The sequence below is a fragment of the Lontra canadensis genome, unplaced genomic scaffold (assembly GCF_010015895.1).
Source record: "Lontra canadensis isolate GAN:19392208 unplaced genomic scaffold, GSC_riverotter_1.0 scaffold19, whole genome shotgun sequence".
In the NCBI taxonomy this organism is placed as follows: domain Eukaryota; kingdom Metazoa; phylum Chordata; class Mammalia; order Carnivora; family Mustelidae; genus Lontra; species Lontra canadensis.
In genome coordinates, this window is record NW_022631013.1 from 20,477,787 (window position 1) to 20,500,885 (window position 23,099).

At 39.7% G+C, this 23,099-nt stretch overlaps 1 protein-coding gene across 3 annotated transcripts in view; it reads left to right on the plus strand.

Moving 5' to 3' along the window:
* Positions 1-23,099, plus strand: part of SLC44A1 (solute carrier family 44 member 1) — a 194,810-nt gene that overhangs the window by 77,279 nt on the left and 94,432 nt on the right. For all 3 annotated transcript variants that reach the window (XM_032860763.1, XM_032860762.1, XM_032860761.1), the window contains exon 4: positions 11,474-11,610. In XM_032860763.1, coding sequence (XP_032716654.1) covers positions 11,474-11,610 — 137 coding nt within the window. The remainder of the gene's footprint in view (positions 1-11,473; positions 11,611-23,099) is intronic.

The following is a 23,099-nucleotide window of genomic DNA, read 5'->3' on the forward strand; positions in this document are numbered from 1 at the left end:
ATAACAGTGACAGAAACAACATAGAAATACGAGAAATAAACTGATAGTAGCATATGAGAAATCAAGTAAAATAAAAACTAATAGCAATCACTGTTTAACAAAAGACATCGTTGAATGATAATATGAAGGAAACGACATCTAGAGCTTTTTTTTTTTTTTTAATTTGACAGAGATCACAAGTAGGCAGAGAGGCAGGCAAAGAGAGAGAGAAGAGGAAGCAGGCTCCCTGCAGAGCAGAGAGCCCGATGTGGGACTTGATCCCAGGACCCCGAGATCATGACCTGAGCAGAAGGTAGAGGCTTTAACCCACTGAGCCACCCAGGTGCCCCATCTAAAGCTATTTTTAAAAAGATTTTATTTTTCGAGAAAGAGTGAGTGCACATGGTGGGGAAGGGGCAGAGGGAGAAACAGACTCCCTGCTGAGCAGGGAGGGAGCCTGACATGGGACTTGACCCCAAGACCCTGGGATCATTATGTGAGCCAAAGGTAGATGCTTAATGACTGAGCCACCCAGGCACCCCCCCCCCCCGAGTTAAATACTTTAAAACAAATATACTTTTGTTATGGAGAGGAAACCATTTATATGTTATTGAAGCATTAAAGGAGTAAAGTAGTATCAAGGTGGGCATGTTTGATTGTCAAAAAACTTGATTCTCTGATGTAAAGATAAAAGTAGTACCTTGAGAAGGGTACTTATAGTTTTTCTATGGTGGGTAAGATTTTTCATGTAATTGGAGATATGTCCATAAGGGTAGATTCAGTAGACAGATAATTAATGATGGTTTACATTTTCACCGTGGATGATAGACACTGGAGAAAATTACATTAATATGTGTGACCTAAAGATCTTCATTTGTAAAATAAAAATAATAGTAGTACCTACTTCCTAGGGTGTTTTGGAAGAATAAATACGATAAATGATGTATGCTTCTTGACATACTGCCTGGAACCATAGATGTTAACTGTTATTTTTTACAATCATTTTCATTATTATAATCTTCCAAAACAAGTTTCAAAGTTACTTATCAGAGCTTCTTCCCTTTTTAACGTAGATGGGGAAAACTCATTTAGCCCAGTTTACATTAGTGGAGTTTACAAAGCACTTTCACATATTCTATCTCATTCTTACTCTAGCCCTGGGAACTCTGAATTTCCTCTGTGGTGGGGGGCTTTCAGGATTCACTCTTCTGTAGTCACAGCTTGGTTTCTGATCATCACCCTTTATCGCTCCACCTATAAAATCAATTCAAACTAATTCAAGAACTCCCCACTCTGACCACAGCCTTTTCTCCTTCTGGTTTGTGTGTTCTTTGCCTTCTGGAGCCATTCTTTGACCTTTATTAGTTCTTTGACTCCTGTACTTTCTCTCCTAATTGCTTTTCTTTCTTTACTTTCATTCTTATTTTCTCTTATAATTTTTTCATACTGTTGTGATAATATCAAGTGCCTATCTCTGCCTTACTCTGTCCTTCTCAAAGACTGAAAAGAAGTCTATGACGGGCAGAAGATTTGAAAGGACATTTCTCCAAAGAAGAGAGGTGAATGGCCAGTAAGCCCATGAAAAGATGTTCAACATCATTAGTCATGAAGGAAATGCAAATCAAAACCACAATGAGTTATTATTTCACATTCATTAGAATGGGTGTGGTAAAAAATACATAGGTGCAAGTCTTGGCAAAGATGTGGAAAAATTTGATCCCTCGTACATTACTGGTCTGAACATTAAATAGAGCACCTGCTATGGAAAAGTCTGGCAGGTCCTCAAGATATTAAATACAGAGTTACCATATGACCCAGCAATTCTACTCCTTATTATTTATCCAAGAGAAATAAAAACATGTCTCCATAAAAACATACACCCGTAGAAAGGCTTGTATGCAAATGTTCATAGCAGCATTATTCATAATAGCCAAAAAGGGAAAACAGAAATGTGCACCAACTGATGAATGGATAAATAAAATGTGTTCTGGCCATACAACGTAATGTTATTCAACCATAAAGAGGAATGACACAGACAAAGCATGAAAACATCATGCTAAGTAGAAGCAGCCAGTCACAAAAGACCATATATTCTATGATACCATTTATGTGAGCTGTCCAGAAGAGACAAATCTATAGAGATAGTTTGTTCATGGTCGCCTAGGGCTAGGGGTTAGAAAGTGAGAGAATGGGGAATAACTGTTAATGGGTATGAGATTTCTTTTTTTTTTTTTTTTTTAATAAACATATATTTTTTCCCCAGGGGTACAGGTCTGTGAATCACCAGGTTTACACACTTCACTGCACTCACCATAGCACATACCCTCCCCAATGCCCATAATAACCCCACCCCCCCAACCCCCCTTCCCCCCAGCAACCCTCAGTTTGTTTTGTGAGATTAAGAGTCACTTATGGTTTATCAGGTATGAGATTTCTTTTTGGGGTAATGAAATATTCTAAAATTAGATTGTGGCGATAGATAAACAACTCTGTGAAATATACTTAAAAATATTTAATTGAACTGAATTGTACACAACTTTGAACTGTACAGTTAACAGGTAAATTTTATGGCACGTAAATTATAGCTCAATAAAGCTATTAAACTAAAAAGAAAAATAGATCTCTGGTCATTGACTGTCAGCACATACTACTTCTCAGCCTGAGTGCTGGAACAAGTTGATTCTGAGAATGCTTCGCATAACTGTGTCGTATTGCCGTGAACTTGGGGTAAGGGGTGTTATTCCGGTTGACTAGAGTAAATAGAGAACTTTTCTTTCTTAGAGTTCTTGTGAATTGCTTTTAGAAGGTATTTTAGGGACACCTGGCTGGCTCAGTCGGTGGAGCGTGTGACTCTTGATCTCGGGTTGTGAGTTCACATCCCATGTTGGGTATAGAGATTGCTTAGAAATAAAATCTTCAAAAAAAAAAAAAAAAGAAAGGTGTTTTAATTTGCTTTTTGGTCTCAGTTTAGTATGAGGAACACTATTTGCTGTCAAGCTCTTGGTTACCATTCTGGCGATCATTTCTCCCTTTGCGGTATATGCTTAAGGAGAAGGCGGACACTTAGCTAGATGATAGAATCATTTATCCCCATGCTTTTTCAGTTCCCTGCCTTTGTTTTGGCTCTCTGCCCATTGTACTTGACTTTAGTTTTAACCTGTTTGGGGGGGCTTTGGCAATCTGATCAAAACTATAAGTAAGAAATTTCTCTTCAGGAAGCTGCCTGTGAATTTGTACACCAAATTTTGTTTACAGTTTCAAGAGGGTCACAGATTTTGCGAAGGATCAGAATCTCAACTCTGCACACTCCCTTTCATGATCTCATGTACTCCTGGGCCGGGTTATCATTTATATGCTGGTAATTCCACAGTCTTTATCTCTTGTCCAGATTTCTCTGTCAGAGCATTCTGGCCAACCGTCTAGGTCCACTTGGACACTCCACAGATACTCCAGACTCACACTGTCTACAGTTACAACGTGATCTTATCCCTCCAGACTCTACTCCTCCTTCTGAGATGTATGTCTTACTGAACAGGAGTCCAAACCAGAATGCCCTCGCTACCCTACTCTAAACCAGATCATTCTTTTTTTTTTTTTTTAAGGATTTTACTTATTTATTTGACAGACAGAGATCATAAGTAGGCAGAGAGGCAGGCAGAGAAAGGAAGCAGACTCCCTGCCGAGCAGAGTCTAATGCAGGGTTCCATCCCAGGACCCTGGAACCATGGCCTGAGCCGAGGGCAGAGGCCCCAACCCTCTGAGCCACCCAGGCACCCCTAAACCAGATCATTCTTAATTTCTTCCTTTCTTAATTTTTTCTGTATATAAGCATCATGCTTAATTTCTTTCTTTCCCTCCACATATAATCAGTCATCAGGTTTTCTTAATTGTGCCTCAGTGTTTCCAAAACCTCATTTTTGTTCCCATTCCCACTTTAGTCGAAGTCATCCTCTTGTAGAGATTCAGTCTCTTTATTTTCTCTCTTGCTCGCCTTTAATTCATTCCCCACATTACAGCTGGTGAACCCTCAGTGGCTCCCCAGTGTCTTTAGGATGAACTCCCAAGTTTGTGAACTTTTTGATACCACCTGAGAGGGCTTTGTGATACAGCTCCAGCTTGCCTGTCCGGCCATCTGGTTCTTTATCCCAGTCCATTTCAGCCATCATAATGTTTTTCATTTTCTCAGTTACACCGTGCTGTGTCTCACTTTTATGTCTTTTCATGTGCTCTTCTTTCCCTGTTTTTGCCTCCTTTCCTCTGTCTTGCAAACTCTTACTCATTCTTTAGGTCCTGGCTTTAGATTTCCCTCCTTCTGGACACCTGTCCATTCATGGGGCCCTTTAGAGGCATCCTCTTATCCTTTTTTCTCTGCAATAGCATTTATATGCTTTTGTAATTACCTCCTTACTCTCTCTGGACTGTCATTGCTGGGAAGGGAGACACTTGTTTGTGTTGGTCTCACATATCACGGCATCATGACTCCGTATTTAGCCCTGCACCTGGCAGAGGTGTTTGATAAGTTTCTGTTGAGTGAATGAGACTATTTCCTTCTACCTAAAATATCTTCTTCCTTACCTTCCCTCCACCCCCTCCTCCACTTGGCAAAATCTTACACAGTTAACATCCATGTATGAATTCAACAAATAAGTTAGGAACTCCTTTATTCCAGGCACTGTTTTAGGCACTAGGGATATAGTGATGAAGAAGACAGCAAATATTTCTGCCCTTTGAGAGCTGATACTCTATGGCTGGAGACAGATAATAAATCAATAAATAAGTAAAATATACAGTGTGTTAGTGAGGGTAGGTGCTAAGGAGAAACAGAAAGGAGGAAAGATGGATGACACCCATCTGAGTGGAGAGAAGCATTTCAGATGGGCGACTGCCCCACCGTCATTAAGAGGGTAACTTTTGCGTGAAGACTTTGAGCAAGTGAGGGGTCTACAAGTGGCTGTGCTGCTCTTTGGAGGAAGAACACTCCAGGCAGAGAGAAGTGCAAACAAAGGCTTCTAGGTGCGGGTGAGCTAGAGAGTGAGGGACAGAAAGGAGACCTGCGGGAGGTGAGGTCAGATGGGTTAACATCTCCAAGTGTCGCTGTCTGCATCTGATCCCCGGGTTCCCTCCACAGCTGGAAGCTGTTTTCAGCTCTCAATGCTGTGCATTTACCAGAAATGACTATGGGAGTTTCCCTGTTTAGCAGTTACCTGTGAATCAAGAGCCACAGACGTGCTAGCATCGAAGGCTGCTGGGCTGGGGAGGCATTTATCAAGTGCTTCCCCTGGGGACGTTTTTGCCTCTTCCTCATTGAGACTGGGGCGGGGGACAGTGGGAACATGGGGCACTGCTGTCCTCACCCTCACGGGTCAGGTCACCCACAGTTCACCTCTGCCCTTTTTCTCTGTTCCTTAGTCTTCTTGCCATCTTGGGGGCATTGTGAACATTGTGCTGTTCTCTCAGCTCCTATCTAGAGTGACAATTTTGAAGATAAATCACTGCTTTCAACATATTTCTCTCTCTCCACTTGGCTTTGTTCCAGAAAAGGGAGGGCCAGTGGGGTTTTAGTTAATGGTGTGTTGCCTCAGTTTGTTGGGTTGGTGTGTGTTGGGGTCGTTTGGGTTTTTTTAGGGACTTGAGTATACAGGTTTCATAGCTCTGCCCTGTATAACAGAGCCCTTCCCAGTGCAGTTGGGTCCCACCCGGGTGGGATGACCGGGCTGGCCTTGCTGGCACCCGCACAGGAAGTCAGAGGTCTCCTCTGGGCATGGTTCCACGGCGGGTGGAGCAGAGACCAGACTCTCCGAGTCCGTATTGAGCAATAGGAGAAGCCTCTGTGAGGTTGTTTGTTTTCCGTTTTGGTGTGATTCACTAATGGCAGCATGCTCTGTGGAGAGGGGCTATAAATTGTAAATTGATACGAGGTAATAATTGGAAAAATGATCAGACTCCATTTTTATTCTCCTCTGGGGGAAAAACGCGTGTCAGGAATCACTAACGCGGAAGGCGCCGGACGGAGGGATTTTTCAGCCAGCTTTCCAGCTGCCGGGCCTCTGTCCTGATGAGAGAGGAGAGAAGCCAAATTTGGCAGGAGGTGGCCAGCAGACCAGTTATCTGTTTGCCACTTTTTGCTCCAAAAAGCCTTGCCGCGGAGTTGCCATGGCAGCCGGAGGCAATTTAATGGCAGAGGCTGGGCTCTGGAGCCCCACCACGGGCGCCCCAGCCTTGCCCTCTGCGGCCTCCGCCCTGAGGGGCTGGTGACGCCGGAGGATCCGTGGGCCGCACCCTGGGTGCCACGGAGCTGTCTGGGTCTGTGCATTCGAAGGATGCCTCGGTCTTCAGCCCCCCGCCCCCTTCTCCTTGGGCGCAGCCCTTTGATGTCCCGTCCCGGAGTCCACCTTATCAAATTACTTGCAGTTCCTTAAATATGCTCTTTCATGCTTCTGTCCTTTTATACATGCATTTCCCCTGCCCAGAACGCTCCCTTCCCCATCTGTCTGGAAAATTCCTACTCATTTTCAAAATATGGCTTAGAAACTGCCTCTTGCTCCGTATTGCTTCCTCTAACCCCATATGCTCTGTGCAGAATGACACTGTTTCCTCTGCCATCTCAACCTTGCCGCCCTATCATGTGATTTGGAATGACTGTATTTTTGTTTCTTCTTCTCTAGCCTGTAAGTTATTTGCATTTAAGAACTTTTTTTTTAATGAATTTTGTATCTCCAGGCCTAGCCCATCAGTAGGTACATAATAAACACTTCGTGTGTTTGCTGAATAAAGTGTTTACATGTTATCCTGTGTAATTCTTTTTTAAAAAATATTTATTTATTTGAGAGAAAAAGAGAGAGAACAAGCAGGGGGAGCAGCAGAAGGAAGAGGGAGAAGCAGACTCCCCACTGAGCAGGGAGCCCAATGTGGGGCTCCATCCCAGAACCCTAAGATCATGACCTGAGCAAAGGCAGATGCTTCACCAACTGAGCCACCCAGGTGACCCCATCCTATGTAATTCTTATCATGGGAGCGTAACTCACCATGTAGAGATCAGTCACTGTGTGATTGCTCTGTAATTCGCTTGCCATTACCTTTACTCTTACTTGGAGGACCAATGGCAGGAAGAACAGCCCTTGGAGTCAGTCCCCCTGGCGCTCAAGGCAGTGTAGCCTTTGGTTGCTTGCCCAACTCATAAATCCCAGTTCCCTCTTGTTGAATTAGGATGTGTGAGGACGATGCCAAAGATGCTTGGTGGCCCAAAGTAAATTCTTGGTATATCTTATATTCTCCACCTTGCCCTATCTTCCTTGAAGAACATGAAAGCAAAAGCAAAACAGAAGTTTAAACCAGCGTGAACCATCTCTGGCAGCTTTCTCTGCATCAGCTCACTCCGTGTTCACTGCCCTGCCCTGAGCACAGCTTCAAAAGTCACCTCTTTCTGTACCTCTTGTCCCTTTTCCTGAGCTTTCATGCCTTGCGGCCCTGTCTTCATCTTTGGTGCATCTGTGCCCACAAGTTGACTGTGTAGATAGACATTTTCTTTGGATCTCTCTCCTGTCCTCTCTTTTTGGGGATAAGCTGTTATTTCAAGAATTTCGATTGAAAACTAATTTATTTGTTTCTTGCCTTTAGTAGTTCCCAGGAACCATCTCGACTATAATACATACTTTCACGCCTTACCTGCTGTCCTCTGTAGTGTTTGCTTTACAGTTCAGCCTTCCACGTGTTTCGCCATTCCTCTAACTCTGAAGTTCAAAGCTCGCCTGGGTTGTTTTGCTGTCTTCTTTGCAAATGTGTTCTCGATACCGTGTGATGATGCTGTATGCTTCATATGTGCCAGTGCCCACAGGTGTCTGGGCTGTTCAGGTGGTGAAAAGTGTTTTTCTCTTGTTGCGTCTCTCCCTACTTTCATTCCCACTTTTGGTATTTTATTCATACCCACTCCTCTACAGGATGTGAAACTTAAAGCTGTTTTCAAGTTGTTAGTAGGTCTTGTAAAAGACTCACTGAGGATAGAGATGAAAATTTGCTTTTCACTCCAGTTTACTCTTTATCTGTGACCATGGTTCTCCACCTTGAAAGGAGGGCATGTAATCACAAATCCATGTACCCCAACCCCTTCCCAGCCATTTACCCAGTGGCAGAGTCAAGGTAGGCTGTTTTAAGAAACCTTTTTTAGGGTGTTTTGTAACCTCTTACCTGGTGTCTTTCGCTTTCTTGGTTTAAAAAAAAACCCTAGTCATTGGTAAATTTGTTAGTTAAAATAATCTGGTCTGCCAATGTCACGCTTTTTTGAGAGCTGGGTATTTGTTTCATTTCAAAAAAAAATGAAATTGGCAAATATAGTTCATTTTGTTTGAAGTGAAAACTGAAACTAATGTAAGGATTTATTTACCTGGCTAAGGGCATTTTTAAATCAAAAGGCAAGAAAGTGCAGTTTTAATGAATCATAAATTTGTCTGTTTGACACATGCACTTTTCCTACTCTGTAAATATTCAGTTAAATGCCATTTAGTTAAAATTTAATTACTTATGAACATGTTGCCATGGATTGAACGAACTTCAGAATGGTGGAAGAAATATTCAGAGTTAATATAGAACAATTACAATGATTTATTATTTTATAGGAAATATTTTGGGGCTTGAGCAGGTTGGACACAGTATGAAACTCCAAATAAGAAGGACTAGGTTTGAATTCATGCTCTGGCATCTACTAGCTCTCTTGGGCCATGTAGTTAGTCCCTTGGGGCCTCAATTTTGTCCTCTGTAGAATGGTAATGGCCTCTAGCTCATAAAGTTGTTGTGAGAATCAAATAAAGTCATGAATGTGCAGTTTATAGATAAGGAAACTGGGGCTCAGAAGGATAAATATATTCCCCAAGGTCAGAGAACTATTAAGAGAACCAGAAAGCAGGCTCAGATGGGTCTGATCCAGGCTTGGTACAAGGCTGCTGCCCAGTCACTAGGCTAAATCAAGAGTGTGCTTTAAGATGCAGAGAAAGCTGGAAATATAGTGAGGACACTTTTGGCCTTGGAGCAGAATCCTGCAGGACAATCAGCCAAAGTATCTGTTCTCAGCAGGCTATAAAAGTCCGTGTCACTGATCCAAGGCCCTAGGAGCCTGTGGCAGTCTCTCCTTTTACACAAGCCCGTTTTTTCTGTTGTCATGTGATTTTTCCAGGTATTTCTGCAGGCTTTGCTCATCGCTTAGAACTGTGCACTTAACTCCTCTCCCCACCCCAACTCCACTGCCCACCCCCCCCACCCCCGACCCCAACAAAAACAGAAGACGGGATTGTTGTGAGGATTGTGCGATAAGGGAGTTGATGTGTGTAAAAGGTTTATGAATATGGCATCTGGTACGTAGTAAGTACTCAATAAATGTTGACTACCATTATTTTTATGGGTATTGCTGACAGTATCCATGGTGGTGGTAGTTAATGATTCCCAAGTTTTTATGACACCTTCCTCAAGGACCTGTGTGTTTCCTGCTGTTCCTTGCACAGAGCCCCAGGCAGGACATACTCACCCCCAGACACAGGACAGACAGAGGGGGAATCAGTAAGGGAGCACTCGCTTCTATACAAAGGTGGTCAGAAAGTTTTCTCCTTGCGCTCCTTCCCAACCATCAGGCACAGGAGCAGTCTGAATTCCACTGCCAAATAACACCTTTCTGCTTGACTTCTTTCTTTCCCCTTATCTATGTAGAACATAAATGATATTGGGGCCACTAGCCCAGTCACAAAATATTCTTTTTTATTTTTTTAGTTTGGTGGTTTATAGCTGATCCTTGACCTTTGTGCGGGTTCCTGGTCCCTGATCCCTGCTGTGTGCAATATTACTCCACATGCAAAGGCCTCTCAGGTCCCCCTCCCCCAACATATACACTTTTTTCTTTTAATATTTAATTTTTTTTCTGGTATCCTTTTAGATTGTCTGTCCCAGCATATGTATTGACTTGATATTTTTTTTTTAAAGATTTTTCTTATTTATTTGAGAGGGAGTCAGAGAGAGAGCAAGAAAGAGAGCACATGAGCAGGGGAGAGCAGCAGAAGGAAAAGCAGGCTCCCCACCGAGGAAGGAGCCCGACATGGGGCTCAATCCCAGGACCCTGGGATCATGACCTGAGCCGAAGGCAGACGCTCCACCAGCTGAGCCACCCAGGGCCCCTGATATTTTTGCTTTTCAGTTTTCTCACCTGGTTCTTCTATTTGGTTTTACTTCCTGATTTGAATCCTATTTTATATAGCAAAGCAAACAGAGTTTAACAATGTGGGAAAGGCTGTTGGCAAATAGATGATTTCATAAAATCTTCCTTGGACCCAGTAGCATGGAAACCAGTGCTGGAGGCTCTTTAACTCCTCTCTGACATGAAGGCATTCCTACTTGTACCCCCTCTGTTGCTCCACATTAGACTTTGCTTTTCTCAAATAAGAATTTGGCTCTTACTTTCTTTTTGGGCAGATGATAACATCTACAGTCTTTGTCATCTCTTCCGCTTTTTTAACATACATACGAATATTTATTTATTTATTTATTTGACAGAGAGAGAGAGAGAGAGAGAGCACAAGCAGGGGGAATGGCAGGCAGGAGAGAAGCAGGCTCCCCGCTGAGCAGGGAGCCCCATGTGGGGCTTGATCCCAGGATCCAGGAATCATGACCTGAGCCAAGGGCAGATGCTTAACCGACTGAACCACCCTACTTTTTAACATTTAAAAAAAAAAATCTGTTTCAGTGTAATTTCTGATGGATCTTTCCTTTTTAAAAATATAAATGTATAGAATACAGAAGGGATAATTTAAGTTTTGGGCATTACTTTGTTGAAATGTAATGGACATTCTAATAAACAATATCAACTGTAGTTATCTCAATTCAAAAGTCATTTACATTTTCTAGAAAATGAGACTTCTGAAAAGTGGAAGAAAGAGATTAAAATCACTTTATTCTAACATCCAGAGATGACTGCAGTTAAATTGTTGGTGTATTTCCTTCAAGCCTCCATTCAACTTTATATGTTCAATTTTATATAATTTTACAATTCATTTTTATAATTATATATTCGTTAATAAAAGTTTATATATCTGTTTTTATAATTTTATATTTTGTATATAATTATTTTTATTACATAAGTTTATATAGAAACTACAATTTATGTTATATAGCAGTCTTGGGAGATTCTGAAGGCACAAGTTTGGCAAAAAATAAAACTACTTATTTTAAAAAATAACTTCTAATGATAAAGTATACATTATAAAAATTTAAATATTGGAAAAATACATCATGACAAACATTTCCTCCAGTCCCTACTGTTAATGGTATATTTACAAACAATTGACTAAAAAGAAAATCTGTGATTAGATTTGTGAAATATCTGTTCATCTTTGGTAAAATTTGTGAAGGAGTATAGACTAGCATAGATGTTCTTTGCTTTTAGGCATAGTCAAATTAGGCAGCGAACCAGAATGTGTTCTTGTGAAATAACGTCTCGATATTTTTGTCCATGCTTTAGGTATGTGTTCTTTTTGGATCCATGCAATCTGGACTTGATAAACCGGAAGATCAAGTCTATAGCACTGTGCGTGACAGCATGTCCAAGACAAGAGCTGAAAACCCTAAGTGATGTTCAGAAGTTTGCAGAGATGAATGGTGAGACATGAGGCAATCCGAGTCCTCACCCTGGTCACTTGCTCTCACTGTTAAATATTGTGTGTTTGCCTTCCAGTCTAACTGGTGTTAAAGAAATATCAAAGAGCCTTAAAAAGAGAAAGAGAATTGAAACTGCTTTTGGACTTCCTTGATGAAAAAGATGATAGTCACCTGGGGAGCTTGTTAAAACTCCAGATGCCTAGGTTCAGCCCAGGGAAATTCTGACTGAGTAGGTCTTTGGGTTCTGGAAATTTGGTTTCTTTTTGGTTTTTTTGTTTTGTTTTTTTGTTTTTTTACAAATGTCTCAGGTGATTTTGATGGAGTGTCTTTGCGCATTTAGGAATTACTAAACTACTCTTCATGAAATTGGGTTTTTTCTTTTTCTCTTCCTAAGTATTGCTTAAAAGTATTTCAATTAGTATACTTTATTTTTATCCCTGGAAGAACAATGTAATACATGTCTAGTATGAGAAATTTGAAAAATTCAGGAAAAGGAAAATGAAGTAAAACCCAAAATTCCACCATCTTTCAAGTGTGTTAGTGTGTTTTGCTTTTTTAAATTTAACATTGTCTCATAAGGATTTTTCTAAGGGTAAGGTTTTGAGAAACTTTGAGATTAAACATATGGGGATTAGCTGAGAAAACAAACATAGTTTCCTTAGCTCTGACTCCGTTCCCTTGGGTTACTCACTTTCATGTGCTATCTTCAGTTCTCTTGAGATAATTTTATTTTTAACCTGTCTTCGTGGAGGGTCACAAACTTCTAGCCTGTGTTTTTGAACTTCCATGAGGCTTTATGTTTGCATTTTGTGTGTTGGAATCCCCAGAGCTGACTTTTAGCCCTGCCTGAATTTACAGGCTAGTTCTGGTTCCTCAGAACAAGGGCTAACTCATGCATCCATCAGTATAACTTCTAGCTAGGTAAAGAGACAGCCTGGGAACGTAGCTGCACACACACCTCTGCATGGCTCCAGAGTCTTCCCTAGGGGTTGCTGGCCTTTTGAGGGCAGAAGGACAGCATCCTTCCACACTGGCCATATTCTTGTCCTGTCATTTCATGCCCTCAGCATGAGGTAGTGGGAAGAACATGAGATTAATGGGACTCTGGATTCTAATTCTGCTGCTGCGCCACTAACTGGCTCTGTAATGAGGGACCGAAGGTATAGCCTTTCTGAACTAGATTTCCTCATCTGAAAAAAAAATGAATTAAATACTATGCCTCCTTCATAGGTGGTTGTGAGGATTAAATAAGATGATGCATGAATCCTTGGCACTTGGTGGGCGTTAAATAAAGAGGTACCAACTACCCTTCAAGATCTCATTTTTTATTCCCACATGATGTCCTTATCTGTATTGATTTGCTAAGTCTAATACTAGAACTGTCAGCCCTGTCATCAGATTTCTTAGGGAGAAATGAATTATCCCTTTTGGGTTTTTCTAAAATCTGAGACAGTGTGAGCATACACAGTACACTCTGGAAGATGATGGTGTTGAGTTGTTAAGAGTACAGTCTCTGGAACCAGATTATCTCGGTTCAGATGTTGGTCCTGCCACTTAGTAGCCACGAGATCCTGGGTAGGATACTTGATCACTAGATGCCTCAGTTTCCCTATTTGAGAAGCAGATAATATTTGTACGAAAACTATTTCATAGGTTGTTACAAGGACCTCATACATGAAAAATGCTTAGAAGAATATCTGGCAACTAGTAAATTGCTAAATACACACACACACACACACACACACACACACATATATATTTATTTATATAAAACTGCTGTTACATTACTACTATTAATGTTGTTCCCCCAAAGGAATGTGATAGTCTTCCTGCCTACAGTCTCTCTACTTCTAGCCCCTTACATACTGCTGTATTAATGTTGCTAGAGCTTCAATCCTATTAATCCCTTACTCAGAAATAAGTAAAATAATATTTACTCAGAGGTAAAAAAAATAAATAAAATAAAACACTGTATGCCTTACCTTGGCATTCAAAGCTAGGATCTAGTGTCAAACTATCTTCTAACATGTCTTCTTGAACCCACTGGGTGTGAGTCTTTGTCCCTTGAACCTGACATGTCATCTGGAGGGCCAGAAGAGAGTTAGTTCCTTGTCAACTGTATTGCCTGCTGTGATGACCCACTGGGGAGAAATGCCCCATGCTGCCCTGCTGATAGGTTTATTTCCAGGCCATTATCCTTCTAAGTGATTATGATACTGAGTATGGCTTATTATGGCCAGTTTATAAGACCTTTTTGGTGAGTTTTACAGCTTGGTTTTTTTCACAGTGTCTTACACAAAGCAGGTGTTCAAGAATATTAATGAATAAATATTATTCCAGAAAACAGACTTCTTAAATTGGTGCCCAACTACACAGGTACCCTTAGGCTTTTGAGGCAGCTGTTTGCAAAATAAGTCAACGTGTTAGGCATTAAAAAAAGTATTAATAATGGCAGCATCAAGAAGCACAGCAGTGGAGGATAGAGAAGATAAATATTTTAAAAGGCAATAGAAAAACTATTAAATTATAATAGAGAAGGGAGCCTTTGGTGGAGGGACCTAAATACTTTTATTTTAATAGCAACCCTAAGTTGAAAATCCTGAATTTCTCAACAATAACAAAAAAATCTGTATTGTTCTTTGGATTGGTGACCTAATACTGGACCTGGTAAGATTTAATTCCAACATTATTTTTGCCACTGAGAGAATTCTTTGTCTGTTTTTTACATTCTTTCTTCCCTTTTTGTCTTTCCATCATTTGAGATGCATATTGATTTGGAAGGAGTAGATGATTTTAAGTTTATGTGGGAAATTTCCAAACCTCTAAGAGAAAATTGTTCAAAATCCATGACAGAGTGGAATGCAAGAGCAAATTATAAAGCTCTTAGAAGAAAACATAGTAGAAAACTTCATGACATTACATTGGCAATAATTTCTTGGATATGAACCAAAAGCACAGTCAACAAAAGAAAAAGAATAGATAAATTAGACTGCATCAAAATTTAAAACTTCTGTGCATCCAAGGACACAGCAGAATGAAAAGGTAACCCATGGTATAGGAGAAAAAAGATATTCAAATCATATATCTGATAAAGGGCTAATGCCCAGACTATATGAAGAATTCCTACAACTCAACAACAAAAACAACAACCCAATTAAAAAATGGCCAAAGGACTTGAATAGACATTTCTTCAAAGATGATACATCATGGGCCAATAATAAGGACATGAAAAGATGCTCAATCTTCTAGTCATATGGGAAATGCACACAAAAACCAGTGAGATACCTACCCCCTTACACCCATTAGGACAGCTTCTTTAGAGAAAAACATAAAACAGAAAATAACAAATATTGGTGAAGTTATGAATAAATGAGAATCTTTGTGCATCATTGGCAGGAATACAGAATTGTATGTCCTCTATGGAAAAGAGTTTGGAGCTTCCTTAAAAAATTAAAAAATAGAATTACCACAGAGGATTTCTTAGGGCAGTGAAAATAATTCGTATGATACTGTAATGATGGATTCATGTTATTTTTACATTTGTCCATGCCAATAGGACTGTGGACTTTGGGTGATTATGATGTGTCAATGTAGGCTCATCAGTTGTATAAAATGGATCACTCTGGTGGGAGTGTTATAATGGAGGAGTCTATGCCTGTGGCGGGGCAGGAGGTATGTGGGAAGCCTTTGTACCTTCCTCTCAATTTTGTTGCGAACCTTAAGACTGCTCTAAACAAAATCATCTTTTAGAAAGTAGATTACCATATGACCCAGAAATCCCTGGGTATATGTATATAGCCAAAAGAATTGATGACAGGATTTCAGAGAGATATTTGCAAACTCATGTTCATTGTAGCGTTATTCGTAATAGCCGAGAGATGGGAGCAACCTAAAGGTCCAATGATGGATGAATGGATAAGGAGAACATGGTATATACCCACCACGGAATATTAGCCTTGAAAAACAAGGGAATTATGTCATATGCTACAATACAGATGAAACCTGAAGTCATTATTTTAGGTGAAATAAGCCAGTCATAGAAAGATAGGGCGATGGTTTCCACCGGCTATCGAATCTCATTTGCAAGATGAAAAAATTCTAGGGATGCCTGGGCAGCTCAGTCGGCTAAGCATCTGCTTTTGGCTCAGGTCATGATCCCAGAGCCCTGGGATCGAATCCCACATCAGGCTTCTTGCTCCGTGGGGAGCTTGCTTCTCCCTCTGCCTTTGCCCTTCTCTCTGCTTGCGCGTGTGTACTCTCTTTCTCTGACAAATAAATAAAATCTTAAAAAAAAGAAAAAATTCTAGAGATCTCTTGGGACAACAGTGTTCATATAGTTAACACTGCTGTACACTGAAAAACTGGTTAAGATGATCAGTGTTGTATTACAGGTTTTACCACAATTTTTTTTTTTAAAAGAAGGAAATTCTGATACATGCTACAGTACAGATGAATCTTGAAGACATTGTTAAGGGAAATAAGTCAGGCACATAAGAACAAATACAGTATGAGTCCACTTATATGAGATACTTAGGGTAGTCAGATTCATAGAGACAGAATAGAATGGTAAGTTGCGGGGTACCAGGGTGGCTCAGTCGTTAAGCATCTGCCTTCAGCTCAGGTCATGATTCCACGGTCCTGGGATTGAGTCCCACATCCAGCTCCCTGCTCGGTGGGAAGCCGTCCTCTCCCTCTCCCACTCCCCCTGCTTTTGTTTCCTCTCTCACTGTATCTCTCTCTGTCAAATAAATAAAATCTTAAAAAAAAAAAAAATGGTAAGTTGCCAGGGGCTGCAGGATGGAGAGGAATGGGGTTACCATTTTAGAAGTAAAGAGTTTGGATTTTGCAAGATGGAAAGTTCTGGAGTTAAATGGTGGTGATGTTTGAACAACAACATGAATGTACCTAATGCTGCTGAACTGTGCATTTAAATGGTGGTAAAATGGTGAATGTTTTATTATGTGTATCTTACCACAATTAAAGAAGATCAGAAAAGAGAAAAAGATTCATCTGGATAGTAACTTTTTAAATGATAATTTTAAACCTTATTTTAAAATGTAAGGTAAAAGAATGTTTTACTTACCAGACTAAAAAGATACTATAAATCATTTTCAAAGAGTTTTAAGTTTCCATGACAACATTTGAAAGTGCTTTTTAGCACTTACAACTATCCATTTGTGTGGACTTTTATTACCTTCACAAATTATTTAAAATCTTTGTAAGGGAAAGCTAACTTTTAGGTTTCTATAACAACGTTGTAAGAAATGCATTTAATAGGCAAAAGAAAAAGAAAAAGAAATTTCCTCAACTCTTTCTTTTAGACAAGAAAGAGGAGTTTTCTTGGACATTAAAGTTTGTAGAACACCTCTGTTAAATATGTCTGACTAGAATAGAAAATTTAGAAGAAACAGCTGAACATGTGATGGTTATGAAAAGAAGCTGCCATTATAAAGAGCTTTAAAAGGCAAACAGAAGGACACCTGGGAGGCTCGGTTGGTTAAGCGACTGCCTTCGGCTCAGGTCATGATCACAGAGTCCTGGGATCGAGTTCCACATCAGGCACCCAGCTCCATGGGGAGTCTGCTTCTCCCTCTGACCTCCCCTCTCCTGCTCTCTCACGCTGTCTCTCTTCTCTCTCTCTTTCTCAAATAAATAAATAAAATCTTTAAAAAAAAATTTAAAAGGCAAACAGAAGAATTTAAACGAATATAAGCGTCTTTTAAGTTCTGGTCCAGGAGTTGGGTGAGAGGTAGACAAACATATACCTTATTATTATTATGGTTTGTTGTTTTTATATGATCCAAATATAAATATGCTAGAGAACAAATTAAAAATTGCCTTTTAAAAATTAAAATTGCTAAGTACCATAAGGACTTAGTACTCAACTTTTTTGGTTCTTTATCATTTTCCTGCAGCAGTGCATGAATTTCCTGTGGGACAAGATCATGCTCTTCACTTCTGAATATCCTTGCCCTAGTACAGGACCCCACATAGTGGCTACTCATGTGTTTTGAAAGAACAATGGATTGGACTTCTCTTTCTCTTTTTAAAAAAATATTTCATTTGTTTATTTGAGAGAGAGAGCATGAGGCAGGGCAAAGGGAGAAGGAGAAGCAGACTCCCTGCTGAGCAGGGAGCCCAATTCAGGGCTCCATCCCAGGACCCTGAGATCATGACCTGAGCCACCCAGGCGCCCCTGGACTTTCCTCTTCATCTCCCTTGGCATTTAATAATTTCTCATTCTCTCAGCAGACGTTATCCTTTGCTCAGTTCTGAATCTGTGTCAGTTGCCACCAGCTGGTAAAATGATTAGCTTCATGCTAAGCAGAATTGATATGAATCTTTGGTCATCTTCCTTCTCATCTCTCAGTAATTCAGCTTACTCATTCATTTATCTCTCCTGTCCATCCTATCCGCATGATTATTCATAACCTTTTTTTTTCCCCAAGCCCTCTTGTTTTTCCTCTTTCCTAACCTTCTGCCCTACAGAGAAAACTGAAATCATCTGGTGGGAGCCCTCCTCTGATTTATTTGCAGCAGAGCATGAATTCTGTCTTACTCTAATTTTCCTTCCCTCCAGTTTCTGGTTCCAGTTTCCTTCTTACTTTATTATCATAACTTTTGAAAACTCAAATAACGTATCCATTGTAGGGGGAAGGAGAATGGCTCTCCCTCAGAAGCTAATCAACTTTGTATGAGATTTTCATCTCAACCCAGGGCGTAATGCTTGCTGGGACAGTCCCTTCCCTTCCTTTCTCCTGCTCTGAGTCTGGCCCATAGTTCATCCTTCGATTTACTCTTGTCTAGCCATTGTTCGGCACAGGCGTCTGAGTCTATTGAATGGATAAAGTCAGACTTAAGCCCTGCCTTGTTTCACCATACCATTTGCTAGTACCTACTTTGTGCCACTCACAGTGCCAGATGCTTTCCGTGTCATTTTATTTCTCTCCACTTGCTAATCTAAATTCTAAACAGCAATTTAGAAATAAAAACGACCTGAAAGTTGGGGGCCCATGCTTATTCTCAGTCATTGCTAATGTGTTACCTGGAATACCTTATTAACTTTTTGCATTACTCTTACCAAACTTTTATAAAATCTAATTTGTTTTCCTTAACACAGTAGTACAATGACAGAAATCTTTTCTTTCTTGTGTGTGTCCTGTTTATAGCATGGGAGAAATCCCTCCCATCTGGAAGTGCTTCTGTAGTGCCCTGTATTTTGTGAAAAGTTGGAGAGTTTTATGAACTACCATGTAGACCATGTTCATACTTTGAGTAGGGCCACGGAGCTGGGTGCTTTCTCGGTGATCATTTTTCTGTCTTTGAAAATCTTGAAAGATGATATGACACATCAGATAAAATTTATGAATAGAAACAAGCCTTTGATTGTCATTATCTAGGTGTTAGGTTTAAAGTTAGTATCAGTCAATGATCAGTATTACCTTCTTTCTTACCAGTCAGTAACAATATAACTTAAACCACAGAGTTACTATGGATTCTTTTTGACACAGTGAATCAAAAGATTGGACTTGATATCACTTACAAATGAATGAAATGATCGACCCTAGCAATTGCTTTAATAGCCTCCAAGTCAGAAACCAGCAGAAATCAGCTTCCCTTGAAGCTCGATTGTTAAGGGGGAAAAATATCCTTATATTTGATAATGCGATTTAAAATAATTCCTTCATTCAACAGTTAATTAGCACCCATGAAGTGTGTGCCAGCGAAACAAAGAAAAGGTACAGTTCCCTTGAGGGAGCTTGCATGATAGAAAACAAACTTTTCATTGTCCTCTATAATACCTAGAAGTCTTGCACATAGATGTCCAAAATTAATTCACTCAGCAAAGATTTATTATGTGCAGAATATGTGCTGCTAATAGTGGTTGACAGATAATGTCACAGCACTAGCTAGTTAATGGGTGCTTCTTGGGAACTGCAAATATGTCCTTGCTTTTTGTTGGTTCCTGGAAATTGAAAATGGGGATTGTATTCTTCCAGCATGTAAATATATATGCTTTCCTCATTGGAGAGAAGGGGGTTAAATTCACTGGACCCCACACAGCAGTGTAATTTCTTTTTTTGTAATGGACACTCTTCTGCATTGGGAGATTTTCTTTTTTTTATTAACTACAATTTTCTAAAGTATGTTTTATAAGGAATCTTTTCTCTTAATTTAGTGTAGCCTACAAATATCATTGTGATAGCAAATCAAGCAAAATTTTAAAGCCAGAAGAATTAGCCTCCAACTTACCAAGTCCATTTTGTATTTTTGTTTCAAATAATTTGGTGTTTTAGACCAGTGGTTCTCAAGGGTAGTTTTGCTACCGCATGCCCCCCCCCATTCTACCCCCACCACACATAGCAGTGTTAAGAGACATTTTTGGTTGTCAAAACTGGGGGAAGGGCTAGGGGGAGGGTCCTGGAATCTAGTGGCTGGAAACCAAGGATACTGCTAAATATCCTGCAATGCACAGGACAGCTCCCTACAACTAAGAATTGCCCAGCTCCAAGTGTCATAATACCAAGGTCGAGAAATCTGTTTTACATAGTATAATTTGTATACTTTGTATAATTTGTAGTGAGTGGTGAAAAGCATATAAACATTATATATAACGTGTAACACCAAAATAGGAGATTAAAAATAAGTTTTGTGGGTTTTTTTAGTCATGATGTCTGTTGTCTTCAACAGATGGCTTTTGAGTGCTGTCTATGTGCCAGGAGAGACGGGTCCCACATATTTTGAAGGCATAAGGACCCAGTTCTCAAAGAGCTCAATTTCTAAAAATAGAGATAATATGTAAGCTAAAAAAAATTACAAAATAATATGCTAAGCTTTATAGTAGAACTGAGGACTAAATAGCTTTGGGTGCCTCAGGGAAAGCTTAATGAGGGAGGTGAGGCTTGATTGGTTGGAGAAATTCTCAAACTTGAACACTCAATCAGATGGTCGTTAGGAATAGACAATCCAAGCAGAGGGAACAGCATACAAAAAAGCCTGGAAGTTTTTAAACAGCAAAATTTTAAGTAGCTTATTATGTTAAGATAAGGCTGGAAGTTTTAGGTAGAGTTCTGCCTTAGGAGAGCTTTGAAGCCAAGAAGTTTGGAAATTATCCTGAGGGCTGGAAGGTATTACAAGTAAGGACCATTTTACAAAGACCATTTTCAAGGCTGTGTGCAGCATATAGAGAAGAGTTTTTGAGATATTTGTGGGATATATGTTTTTTGCCCAGAGCTGATTGAATATTTGTCTGATTATGATATTTAGAAATGGCACAGAAGTATTGTGGCCTAGGAGTAAAGGATGTTATTCCTAAATTTGTCAGTGATTGCTTATAAAGGCCTTGGAAGTATTACTTATTTTTTTCATCTGTAATGTTTGGAGTCTGGTGATGGAAACATACCTCTTAGGGGAGTTCTTATAAGTGATATTGAGCTAAAGAATAAATAATTGAATATTATAAGGCATTTGAAAAATTATGGTAGTTAAACATTCTGGGGACTGTGGCAAATGTTTACCAAGATAAATGTTTATATATGGAAGTTGGCTTCCTAAGATCACTCATTTTGAGTAACATTGGCTGAGTTGCACAGATTGCCTCTGGTGTGGTTTAGATAAGCTTTTGTTTTTGGTTTTAGACTTCATTACTCAAGTATGGTTTCCCCTGCCTTTTGCATTAGAAGAAAAACTTTGTCTTACTCTTTATGACCAAACCTCTTGTGCTAAGTATTGTTTATACTCTCACTATAAAAAAAAAAAAAGAGAGAAAGAGAGAAATGGATACCACCTTAAAAGTGTTCACTGAAAATGCATCAGCTAATCAACATGAAAAGAGAAACAATTGCAAAATGCTTGCCATTACTGGGTTGTTTTAATGTTCTGCATTGAAGCTTCTCTCTCCATCAGCCCTTTGAGCAGGAAGCATTATAAGGTTTCTTCTGATTGTTACTACATTGTAAAGATCTTTTTCCTTTAATCTATTTAGTACAGGATCTACTTAGTACTGGCCTATGTCCCAGAATACCATCAGAGATAAGGCTATTATCCTTTCTTTGAGCATTATCCTGGGAAAGTATTTATAAAATTGAACTCTGTTGCACCTGCTGACCTCCTTTTTTAAATGAAGAAAGGGTGGGGACAGAGATTATGTTCACTGAATTCAGATGGAGCAGTGTGTTTGACGGTGCTGGCACAGTGCCTTAGTTAGGCCCTTTCATATTGTGCAAATCGATTCCGTCTTAGACCCTGAAAGAAAGAAGTTGACAATTCAGATCAGGAAGTTGATGATCCTGTTGGGTGCTCTGCAGTGACTGGCATGGTTGCTGTGTTTTTCCTGAGCGGTTCTATAGTCAGACTCCAGATATTTCAGGATTAATCTAAAATGTTTGCTTTCCGCTGTTGTCATGGTTTCTCCGAAACTGCTGTAAATAGAATCTGGTGGCATTATCTTCAAAGACAAAAGACTAATTTTAGAAGAAGTAGATATTTAATATTCATGCTTAACTTAAAATAAATAAGTCATTAACATGGAAAAGGATGTTCTGAAACAGTTTCAGAAACTTAAGTTTCCTACTGAATCTATCTTAAGAAGTGGTGGAAACATGAATAGTGCCATGTAACTTTCAAGTATCTCTTGTAAAATACCTTACGTTGTCAAGGGGTGCCTGGGTGGCTCATTCGGTCAAGCATACAACTCTTGATTTCGGCTCGAGTCATGATCTCAAGGTCCTGGGATCCAGCCTTGAGTTGGGCTCCCTGCTCAGCAGAGAGTCACTTCTCCTTCCTCCTCTCTCCCTCCCCTGGCACACTCTCTCTGTCTCTGTCTCTCTTTCTCTCTCAAATAAGTAAATAAATATTTTTTTTAAAGTACCTTACATGCGTGCCTGGGTAGCTCAGTCGTTAATCCTCTGCCTTCAACTTAGGTCTTGATCCGGGGTCCTGGGATTGAGCCCCACATCAGGCTCCCCGCTGGGCTGGAAGCCTGCTTTTTCCTCTCCCACTCCCCCTGCTTGTGTTCCCTCTCTTGCTGTCTCTCTCTCTATATATATGTCAATTAAATAAATAAATAAAATCCTTAAAAAATAAAAAGTACCTTACATTGTCAAATTACTTGAATTATCTTTATATAAAATAGATGGTGACTTCTTGGGTTTTTTTTTGTTGTTGTTTTTGTTTTTTTTGTAAGTATGATATCTAGACCTCATATTTAAATACTTAGCAAGTTGGTTGCTGATTTAAGGGCAGTATTACTGAATCAAATGCAGGTTTGTGACTTTTTAAAAGTTCTTTTGACTGATAGGACAAGATATAGATGAAATAAAACCATTCTTAAGGTTGTTTGTTGTCCTAGCAAATCTTTTTTCTGTATTCTCTTAAAATTCTTTTTTACATCCTCACAGGACATTTCTATAATTACTTCAATGTTAAAACATGCCGTTTTCACTTCACATTTTATTTTAAAATGGCTAATATATGGCAGACACTCAGTA